General features: G+C 30.0%; 1 protein-coding gene and 1 long non-coding RNA gene across 2 annotated transcripts in view; both read left to right on the plus strand.

Annotated features, from left to right (window-relative positions):
* The first annotated feature begins 780 nt into the window (after positions 1 to 780).
* Positions 781 to 6,577, plus strand: LOC111615933. The gene is made up of 3 exons (XR_002755161.1): positions 781 to 891; positions 3,950 to 4,093; positions 6,107 to 6,577. It is a non-coding gene; the product is annotated as an uncharacterized LOC111615933 (long non-coding RNA).
* Positions 6,578 to 6,903: 326 nt separating this feature from the next.
* Positions 6,904 to 12,552, plus strand: part of LOC111615931 (KAT8 regulatory NSL complex subunit 2-like) — a 9,970-nt gene continuing 4,321 nt past the window's right edge. The window contains exon 1 of the mRNA XM_023357369.1: positions 6,904 to 6,998. Within this exon, the coding sequence (XP_023213137.1) occupies positions 6,996 to 6,998 (3 nt within the window). The 5' untranslated portion in view covers positions 6,904 to 6,995. The remainder of the gene's footprint in view (positions 6,999 to 12,552) is intronic.

Consider the following 12,552-nt stretch of genomic DNA (forward strand, 5'->3'; position numbering starts at 1 on the left):
TTAAGCTTGTTTTCGTCGCGGAGCGGCGCATCGAACGGCGGGCGCGTGTTTTCTGATAAGTTATTTTTCTGCGAAAAATTCACTGAACTTTGGAGACATCATTAATATAAATATAATTTTTATGGCGGTTAAATAATAAATGGTTTTTAGTAAGTCCGCTGTTCGTTTAAACTCAACGGTTTGTGCAATATCCGCTATTGGTCTAGATTCGACCAATTCTGTCGCGACACGAGTCGGCGATGACGTTTTACCGTATTATACGAGTCTCTTTTAGCGTGTTTATACGAACACGATCACAATTTTTTTTGCCGTGTTATATGAATCCGTATTATATGAACCTGTGTTATGGGGTCTACTGTATATATATATATTTTTTTTTGCTATTTCAAATTAATTTTTATAAACTCTTAATAAAAAGCATATATAGCCTATGTAATAGTTTAATAAATTAGTTATAATTATAATTTCACAAATTTTCTTGTTTTTGATAACGGATAGAAACAAAAAAACGAGTATTATTGATTCAATAATGCAGTCACTCGGAGTTTTCGAACTGTCATGGCCTCCACTTTTCCAACACAGTTATAAAGTAGCTCTTTGTTATTCTAATATCTCGTTGGACGGAAGACTACCATCGCTTGTTTGGTCATTCGGTTCGAATGTACTGTAGATCTTACAATACAAATAAGCGTTTAGATTATTATACATTTTCACAATAATTTTGATTAAATTCCGATAGAGTAGTTATCAGGAAATAAACGTTTACTCATTGTTTTTTATTTTCAGAGTAATTTTTGAAACAGATTCTGTTATTTTGGAAAGAAGAGAAAAACAAATACAGTATGGAAAAATTACACCTGAATATCAGAAATATATTTCTGAAATACCTAAGTAAATATACAATTATTATAGATTAAAATTAATATTCTTGTTTAAACAAATTTAGGGTGGTGTTGTCAAAATTTTCTTCGAAAAAATATTTTCTAAAACATTGTTTATAATTTTTGTGTCACCATTGTTTAATGGTTTCATCTACTGAACACTGGTTCGTGTCTGACAAAAGAGCTGACCGCATGGAGTTCTATGATGTTAGTAGTTAATCGATGAAAACTCTATGAAAAAACTATAATGTTTTAAAATTACAGAACAACTCCACATGTTCTAAAACATATAGTCTTATTCTTCTTTTACGTTCCTTCTTGACAGCATTCACTCCTATACTTTACATTCCACTATTTTCCCATTGTTTAAATTTTCCACTATTCCAAGCCTTCTTCTTGATCTCTAAAAAACCCGAACATGAAATAAAGGGCATGTGTCTCTATCCCATCAAATACTCATCTGTTTATAAATGCTTAAAAATGAAATTAACGACAGTGCATCTACAATACACAATATAATTTTATCGATTTATATGCTATTGTCAGCTACTCTTCAAATTATATCGTTTAAACAAAATTAACTCAGATACAATGCTTTGACAAATATACACAGTTCATTCTTCCACGCACAATATGGCGACCACTAAGCTGCGCCCACATGTATTAGCTTAGGTGGTGAATAGCTTTTGTTCTTCACTGTAAACAAATATGAAACCCGAATAACATTTTCATAAAAACGGAAATATATAAACGATCTCATTGCTGTAATCTGGATAATTGGATAGATCGGATGAGCAAAGTGTTGTATTTTGTTTTCAATTTATTTTATTTCTTAAAGTTGAAAGGGCCCACCAGTGGCCAAGCGATTCCGTTCTCTGAACACTGGTAGTTCGGTGGAGTTTTCCGTGTTTCTTCACGTCTTTAACACCTAAATAGAGAGCAGTTACCCTTAAAAGACTTCCTGGAAGGCATCCCTCCTAGGCAGATCGCCCAAGTGTTGCGTTTCCGTAACTAATAAAACGATCTTAAAGCTGAAGATTTTTCGTGAAACTTTCTGAATACTATATTTTTTTTTAAGAATTGCGCCCACTAGTAACCGAGTGGATAAAAACCACCAAAGAACTGATAGTTGGTTGCGGGTTTGAATCTCGACAAAGGACTGGTTTCGTTTGGAGATTTCCGTGTTTTCTTCTCGTGTATAACACCTAAATAAGGGCTATTTTCTCATAGAAACTCCTTCGGGAGGCACTCAGCTTAGCAGATTTATGAGCTACGTTTCCTTATTCCATAATCCTAGTAGCGTGCGGTGACATTTGATGATAGGTAAGCTGTGCTGGCCTTGTATAGAATCATTGGAAGCGTTATACGATATTTTGGTGTGCAGCATCCACGAGCTAAACCGCGTGAGGTTGGTGCTCTGTAAAGAGCATACGCGAATGCGTATAATCAGGCTACTTTACATCATTCAAATATTTTCGCCGTGGAAGCTGTCCCGTATTCTACAATACAGCGCTTCCATCGGGAATATGCATATACGGATTTATATTCTAATATACCAGTGATTTTCAACCACTGTGCCGCAAGATTTTTGAAGTGTGCCGCCACTGCCCATACCCATACATAAGCAACACCAGACAAGTAGTTCAATCGGTTCTACCTTCCTAGGGTGCGTTTCGAAATTGTAACCGGTGTTACCGGTAACTGCCAATAGTTACCAAGGCGTGACCTAAATAACCAACAGCGTTTAAAAATTACTGTTATGATGTTACCGGTTGTCCTGCGATACTTACCGAAGTGCCGCCAAATTTTTAAATTATTAAAAGTGTACCTTGACGAAAAAAAAATTGAGAATCACTGTAATATACAATAGCCACCTTACCATTTTTTTCGCATATAGTATAGAAATTTGTAATAAAATACATAATACGGTTATAATAAAATATTAATTTTAAATAATTCAAAGTAACCCACTTTAAAATATGAAAATAATCGCACAATATGTATTTATATTTTAGAAAATACAGGGAAGAGACGCTTCAACAGCTTCCATGGATGGCACGCCATTGCATAATCCAATCTAAAATGTTTGCTTTTATCGTAAAAAGATTATGTATAAAATTTCATCAACGAGCTGGCCACGTGGACTTTTCCAGGTTTTATTCGCATGTCTAACACCTGAATAGAGGCAAGGGCCAGTTTTCCAGGAAACAATCTTTCCTTGGCAGATTGCCTATAAGTTGCATTGTCTAATCCAGTCAATTCAATCGAATCTGGATGAGTCGAAAATCCCCAGGATATTTTCAGGTAGTCCGTCCAGATATTTTGGGCCCTGTCATCACCCAGTTGTCCCATTGTGGATCTGGCCAAAGTCACGCGGGGCGCAAAATTGAGTCTAGAATTTAAATTCAATATAAAAAAGACAAGAAATCATAATAAATGTGATGAACGGATGAACAAGGGGGTTAAGACATTAGCCTACCGCTCTGAAGACCTGGTACCTAGCAAACCTAGGAATTTTTCGTGGGTAGTCTATCCCGGATATGTCGGACACCGTCTTCACCACCCGCCCCCCCATAGTGGGCCTGGTCACTACGATGAATCGGAAAAGCTCCCTGTTAATCCCCACAGGGAGGAAAGAGTCAAATATGAAAAAAACTTAAATGAATACTTGGGGAGCAAATAAATATACGCTAAACAACGAATATTATGAACAGATCTCATAATTTGATAACAAAAAATTTTCAGTAGATGTGAAATTCTACTTCAAAATTCTCATATCTACTGTTTTGTAATTAGTAGAGGTATTTACGATACCAATGGAATAAAATATATTTGAATATATAACTTTAATACACGATTTCAGGATATTTCATCAAGAATTCGAAGCATACAAAGCATTATTTTTTAACGGTATAAAGCTAGATTATTAAGAATTTTTGTTATATTTTATCACTGTTTTGCATGTATTTTTAAATATTTATTGAGAAATGATGTTTTAAAATATAGTTTAAAATATTCAAGAGGTGTAACTGTTTAAATGTTAATTATTACTCGTTCTTTATTTTAAGGCGCAAACGTAGTAAACATCATCCTCGAACTCCAAATAAACATCGGAAGTACAGTAGACGTTCATGGGACAAACAAATAAGAATATGGAGGTCACAATTACATCAATGGGATCCTACTACAAAAAGTAACGATTTACTTGATCTGTAAGTTTGCTTAAATCATAAAGAAAGTAGTTATCGTATATATTGATACAATAACGTCTTGTTTTACTACTACGTAAAACAAGACTCTAATGTACTGTATATAATTATGAGAAAATTGTGAAAATGGCCATAACTCTTATACGATTCATTTGGAATTTCAATTCATGACTTATAGACAGGCCACTATATGGTATTTAAAAAGAACACACGTTTTCCTTTTAGATACCATATGAAGGATATATTTTTCATTTTGAATTGAAAAAAACAATTTCTGTCTATTTTATAAAACATTCAAGAATTGCCATCAAAATTAAATAACTGTAAAAAATACAAGAATAACTTGGGCTAAACTACTTTGTGTTATAGAATATCCACTTCTTTAAATTAGTGTTTTCTACGTCAAACTTATTCAAATACTGTATAACTTAATATTCTCCTTTTCAAACAGTATGACGTTAAAGACGTGGAGAAAACCAAAAAAACTCCACGTGACCGGATAGGCTAGGCGCGAACCCATGCTTAAACTATCAGTGTTCAAGGAACGGAACAGTTTGGCTACTATTGGGCTTACGCTATACAAACTAGTTTATTAAGTGGAATTAAAATTCTAATAGGAGAAATAAAAATCGTTCAGAAGATTGTTCAGAAACCTCTAACAGTACTGACAGTGCTGTATCTAGGCTGGTGCAACAGGTGCACCCGCACAGGGCCCACTTGGAAGGGGGACCCAAAATGCATGTATTTGTTTAATTATTTTCCCAAACCTAATTAATTAAGGGGCCTAAATGCAAATTCTTGCACAGGGCACAGGAATGGCTAGTTACGGCACTGAGTACTGTATTATGGTTTTCAAAAATAACTAATTCTCGATCTAATACTATACATTCGGTAAGATGTCTCGTTGAATAAAAATTGGGAAAAACGGGTATAAAACCGGAAATTTTAAGTTTTTTGTGAAATTCCCAGAGCTTTCCGTAATTTTTGAATTATTATTACAATTGTAAGCATGCTATTTTTCTAGTAATTTTTTAGATATATGATACTCTATTGTGATTTTGAATATTTATTTTATATACGAGTATATATGTATTGTCTTACTTTGAGAAGATCTAAATTCAATTTAAGATAGGAATTTTCTACATGTTTTTAGAGAGTTTTCTCTATCCTTTTCCTTCTTGGATGGTTTATCTTAATACAGACCAGAAAAGAAAAATACGACTATTATCGAATTAAATTTTAAGACATTAAAATATCACATTTGGAATCTGAAATAAGAATTAATTAAATATTGAGGCCACTCATAAAATTCTGGAGATTTTTCTTAATTATATACTACTGTAATCAAAAAGTATTGGGAATGGTTCATTTAAACTGCGTGAGTGCAAATGGGCGCTGTCGTCATTTTTTTTTTCGTTTTTTGGTACGGCATTCATCGAAATCTAACGACAATTCATACGTTATAGTGTGTTTTCGTGTGTAAAGAATTTTGCCCCGGAGATTTTTCAAAATGTCGATCATAATTGAGCAAAGAACGCCCATTAAATTTTGTTTTCTCAACGAAACAATACCACAAACGGAACTAATACCACAAAATGTCCGCTTTGTGGTTACCGTTTTGAGTGGAATGATGCAATAAAATAAAATTCGCTGCGACTCCTGAAGGGATTTCACGAAAAAGTTGCATAAGTGCATTGCAATGGGAGCAGATTACACTGAAGGTGAATAAATATAATTTTGATAAATAAATTCAAATCTTACGTTTTATTAAACCATTTCTGATACTTTTTAATCACACGGGTATGTGTTATATTCATCGGATTCTATATATATATAGGCTATATTATATTAGAGGGACAGACCAACGACAATGAGTAAGAAAGATTTTCTGTTGTATGGTTTTGAATGGATATACATAATAAAGTGTATTTGTTACTGATTATGTTAATTGATATTTAAAATTATTGTAAAATTGGTTTTAATGTATATATACCTTTTCTTTTCTCCTAACAAAAGTGATTTAGAATCTACTGAAATAGCAATTGATACAAAAGATAAATGCCTTTCTTCATTGGATAACGGAGAATCATCTTTAAAGTCTACCACTAGAATAAATGATTCGTCTACAAGTAAAATTGATGAAATATGTGACAGCATACAAAATCTCTCGTTAAATAAAACCGTAAAATGAAATGTAAGATAAAGAACTGTTAAATAAAAGCCTAAATGTCTAAGCTAAATAATTTTATTATCGTTATTTTTTTTTATGTCGGCTGTATATTAACAAATTAATTTACTTCTGTGTTCTAGTTTATTCCAACAATCATATTCCTTGTTATATTTACATGTGTATTTTCCGAAATCAATTTACGAAACTCCTGAACTATGTCGCCATCTATCGATATAAATGTTAATTATATTATTTTAAAAGATTTAATTATATAAAGAATATTTTAATAAATTCCATTGAAAAATAATTTAATTAATGTGATAATTATTATAGAACAGAATGAAATTTTTTAAAAAAATGTAATTTAATGTCGAAATTAATAAAAATAAATAGTAATTTAATTGAATTAATTAAAAATTTTGTAAAACTTATAAATATATAAATAAAAACTTTATAATTGTAAATAATGTAAATCATAAATATATTATCGAAATTAAAGCGTTAGAAAATGATTCAAAAACTTTATTACGAGTAAAATTAAATTTTTTTAAAATAAAATTACAACTCGACTCTCGACCAATGAACAAGTTAAAAATTAATAATCACGTGATAGCAGATTATATAAATTTAGTAAACGTGGCGCTGCAGTCGTTAGTTTAAGGTGCGCCAGCGGAAAGCCAATCAACGGTATCTTCATAGTTTGTTGTTGAAAGAGTTCGACTAAGTGAATCGACAATGGTGAGTGAGTTTTATGTCGTGAAACTTTTCACTATGCTCTGACAGTCTTTCAGTCCATTTAAACGGCTTCTTACTTTCTTAAAGTCTCCATTTTCTAATAATTTTCTCTGTAGTTAACAAATATCGTACGCGTTAAAGTTGTAAAGGTAAAATATTGTTTTAAAGGGAAGCAGAGGATGATAGAAAATGCCTTCATCAGTGTTTACGTATATATGCTGTTACTTTTAATGAAGTAAATGGCAATTAACTTGAATGTTAAGCGTAATAAAATTTTAATTAAACAGTTCACTTCGTTGTGTTATGATTTTGCAGAACGATGCAATGTAAAATGAATTCGTAATGGATGGAAAAGCCATAGCCTTTGCCTGCTGTCGGGAGAACTTCCGCCATAATCTACCGACGTAATGACGTCACGTGTGAGTTTTCGCCAGTGTGCACCATGTATTGTCCGCACAACGCATATTAAAACTCTATATAAAAGTTGACACATAGATGTAAAAAAAAAATTCTATTATAAATTCTGGTCTATATTTTTGTTTTTAAATTGTATTTTAATATGGTTAAATATTTTATTTTATTTTTTTTTTATAAAATTTAAAATATAGTCTATATATAATTGCTGAAAAGATGTTTGTTTATAAACAAATAAGCATTTTGATACTTAGATTTATTTGCAGTTTGAGTTCATTTTTTTGTTTTTCTTACTTAATTTGCTAAATTATTTTGAAAAATTAATTAATAGATGTATTCCAATAGGGCTTGATTTATTTTTAATATTATTTTATAGAATAATTTTAGAAACTTTATTATTTTTCAGATGTTGAAATTAAACTTATGGTTCCATGATATAGTTTAAACCGCGTCAATTTTTACATTGACAATTATTACATTGAGTTGCATATTACTAAAAATTCTATCTTCATTGTGTTTTCCTGTATGATTCATTCTCTCGAGAAATCTTTATGCTTAATCATAACAATTAAAATGAGAACAAGAGGAAATCTACTACTGAAAATATTGTTTAAATTGGTTTGTTAAAACTCAATATCTAAATAGTTTAGTCATGTAAATATCTGCATAGTAGAGCCTGGTTTAAGTTATTGTATTCAGTGTGTTTATCAATGCAATGCAATATCTAATTTTATCCAGTGCTCTTTTTTTAAAAAATATTACTTCTGATATGCATATATGGTGACTGAACATGTAAATTGTTTTTACTGAACAATACTAGGACTACGTACTAATTATCAATACTTTTTATGCTATCTGCCAGTATGACATACTGGCATGTTCTGACTGAAAATTAACTTTGGTTTTACCCCTGTATAGCATTGTTTGATATAGTTCTAGATTAGGATAGGTTTTAGACAAATCCAAAGATGCAGTGACATCAGACTGGTGTCATTTTACTGCATGCAACTGTTAGAACACACTATATGAAAGAACTTAAATCATATTTAAGATATTGCTCTATTGCCATGAGGGAATTTAAACTCTCATCTGGTCAATCCTATAATTTATCATGGTTAGTACAGGTTGGGATTCTATTTTACTGTTTCTCAGCTATAACCTTTAACAAGTCAGACCTGTCTATAATGGATGTAACTATAGCTAGCAATAATCTTAATGTGCTGTTGTCTGCGTGAAGGTAGCAAGATATGGAGACACCATGTTATGCTAGAGTTGATGCCTCTCATGAGAATGGTAGACTTACAGGCATTTGGACTGAGATAGTGTTATCAATATAAACTTTTATATCTATATTTAAAACTTCAATTTTTTATTGTTGGAAGTAAACACAAGATTGCTTAATAGAACTAATCATACAGGAACATACTAGGATAGATACACAGGCTTTATTAGAGGAGGAAATGCATTTTGGACTATATATATCCCTGATCAGTCCTCTTTATTTAACATCAATATGTTTAAAAACATTATAAATTTTTAAGTTACAGTTATGAATATACATAAAATTATAATGAACACAATATAACAAGAATGGTAGAGATTATGTGTGTTGTAGTTATAATAGTGACAACTGGATTCTAATAACAATAAGGTAATTAAGTAAATTGTAAATTAAATGAACAGTAAAAAGTCTTAAATAAATTATTCATAAAGGAATACCTATAAATTATAAAAGGAGAGTATAATAAACTTTTATTAAGACAATAAAACATAAAAAGTTTGCAAAAGGAAACATGTATATTCTAAAAGGAATAAACTTTATTGAGATTGTAAGTTAAGTAAACAATAAAAAAATTTTAAATAAAACTAGGGTATTAAAAGGATTACCTGTAAATTATAAAAAGGAGAGTATAATAAAATTTTATTAAAACTGTAAAAGGTACTGTATTGTATATTCTAAAAAGAAACAAAGCACATTAAAAAGTTGAGTTGCAACTATCACTGTATGTCTATCATCTAACTTGTAAGTATTGTGAGGGACATATAGTCCAAAATGCACTTTCTCCTGTAATAAAGCCTATATATCTATACCAGATATATCTATCCCTATGTTCCTGTGTGATTAATTTTATGCCTACTTTTAACAATATAAAAATGAGAACAAGAGGCTATCTAGTGCAATTCAATTTTTTATGCTAATTTGTTCAGCTATCAGATGTACGAACAGAACTTCAAAAACTTCTCAAAATAGCATTTCATAACAATGGCTTCATAAACAAATCTACTATTTTAATCTGTAACCAAGGCTTAATCATAACTTCTAAAAAGTTTAAAATCTTGATATCAGTACAGAATTTGGACTACTTTTTCTGCAATTATATTTAATTAATTTCTAAATAATTTTTTACTAGAGGGAAACATTAGGTGTTATCTATTATTAAATTTAGTAATTATAATTAAATTAATATTTATTAAATAATTTAGAATATTCTGGAAGAAAAGAATCGGCCAAAAAAGGAAATTAGGTTTTGTGATGTTTGTATAAGTACAGAATTTGTTTATTAATGAATTAAATGATTATCCATCAGAGAAATATCATAGGATTGTTTCACAGTAATAATTTTTAAACATACATGGAAATTTTTCAAAGAATTACATCCGTTTATCATAAGTTTTGTCTTATGTAGTCTGTTTTAATCAGGAGACAAGATCAGTTCATTCAAAACACTTTAATCACACTTGTTATAGCATCAATGCATTTTGGGATTGAAAAAATCATCCCCTCTTGAGGCTAGATTATTAATCTTAGCAGAGGTGATTCTTTGAAAAATTTCCACACGTTTAATGAAAAAGTCTGCCATTGTGATTTAGTTGTCCAAATTGTTGTGTGTAATAATTTTTATTGAAGGTATTTTTCAATTCAGAATATTCTATTTTTTTTCATTAAAATAAATTATACAAAATGTTTCTTCACTTTCAAATAATGATACAACCCCAGGCAAAAATTATACAATCACTTCATGAGGATATTTTCAGTGTTTTAAGCATGTAGCAAAGAAATAAAACAAGCAATTAATACAAAATAATTTTCTAATAATAGTTAGATACTTTGCCTGCATTAAAAGTTATTTAAATAATCAACATAACATTTAACAAACTATGCATTTAATTTATATAACATCACACGGGAAAATCTATGTATTTAATTTACATACAGTTTTGCATGTGCATGTATATTATAAGTGCCAAATTGGTATATTCATATAAACTTTAGTTACTGAGCTGTAAATTTTTGAAAGCATTCAACTTTGTATTAATGAAATACAAGGACATAAAAAGTATGACAAGCAACATCAATTTGTATTTTAATCTAAAAAATTAAGTTTTGATATTTATTACATAATATTTTATTTATCCTTATGCATTATCTCAAAAATTAAAAAATAATTTACAATTATTTGTAGAATAATATGATTATTGATTGTGTCATAAATCCATCTGTAAAATTTTAAGAAAATTAGGGAAAAATTTTTATAACTAATTCCAGTATTAATGATATAATAAACTAATCTTGGAAATATTTAATTATTTATTTTAAAGTAATTTTAATATATTTGACTTTCAGCGTATGATTTTATTTTTAAATAAAAAAAAAATACAACACAAGAAATCCTCCTTAATTCAAACACTGATAGTTCAAAATCCCATTAGTTCATAACTGTACTTTTGTCCTGGCCAGAGATAGAGATTTTCACATTAAGGAATTTGGTTAGTTTGAAATACAGCTACTTTGTAATTCAAAGTGAAAATTCTGTTCAAAATATGATATGCATATGTTAACTCATTCATTTAGATTGAAGTGGCTCCTTACTATAAAAAAACATAGACCAAGAACAACTGTAATCTGGTCAATATGGCTTTGTTTTTACAGTAACACATTTTGGGTGTCACTTACCCATGGACTATCTTTTTTTCTCTTATCTCATAAAATATGACTGGTTTTCGGGATTGCACGATTGGGCTACAAATAGCAGATTGAGGCTTATATCAATACTACATTTGGACCACTTTAAAGATAATTTGGGATACATTTCAAGGAATTCTGCTTTACTTTTTATAAAACCTATCTGGCAATCTGTGAGGTTCTCGCTGGACGTGTGCTGTTTATCTTCACGTTTATATTATTACTATTAATTATTAATTAACGAAAACTGCATTCTGTACACGTATCTGTATTCTGTTTGCTTAATAAATTTCATCAGTTACATGACATATGGTATATAGGAATCCTGGTATCCCGGCTGTTTTTTAATCCTGGAAATATCCCAGGATATTCATTTCATCCTGGAAAATACTGCAAATTTCTTAAAGTTAACTTTTTTCTTATTTTGTGTTAAGTTTGAGGAAATTTTGCAAATAGAAAGTATAATTAACTCATAAACTATCAGAATACATTTGTATTTATTGATTTTAAGCCTGCTTATAAGTTTTTTTAAATTTTTGCCTGTTATGGCATGTCATAGATTGTCAATAATCAATAGGTAGCATATTTGTGGTAAGACACTGAATATTATTTGTTGGAACCTGTAATCTAAATACAGTGGTACCTCAGGATACGAAATTAATCCGTTCCGAAACTGAGATCTTATCATGAAAATGTCGTAAGGTGAATCATTTTTCCCCATACAATTACATGTAAAAACAAATAATTCATTCCAACACGAAAAACACTCTCAAATTAAAGCTGAGTAGTAGATTGGAAAAAAAATAACTATAGTAAGGAAAACACTGAAAAATGTGTTTTGTAGTTGTAAGTGTATAAATAACCATAATAGAATAACAATTGATTTAAAAAAATGTAGTTTTATTTGCACTTTACCTTTGAGGATAGATGACAGTGGAGGTATAAACTGGTGGCAGAAGAGAGGGAGAAGGGAAATGATACTAAAACTTAACTTACATAACATAATGTAACAATAACTTAAAAATAACTTAGAAAAGATAAAAAAAATTAGTGTTGTTTTATATATATATTTTTTAAATTTTTATTCACTGCACATCTTTACCACAACACTGGAGAATAGTAATATAACTCTTTCTAACCTGTTACCGGTGCATCTACTAACTCTTAACGATCCAAAAA

This window comes from Centruroides sculpturatus, unplaced genomic scaffold (assembly GCF_000671375.1).
Source record: "Centruroides sculpturatus isolate CEXI.00-Female unplaced genomic scaffold, Cexi_2.0 scaffold2710, whole genome shotgun sequence".
Lineage (NCBI taxonomy): Eukaryota > Metazoa > Arthropoda > Arachnida > Scorpiones > Buthidae > Centruroides > Centruroides sculpturatus.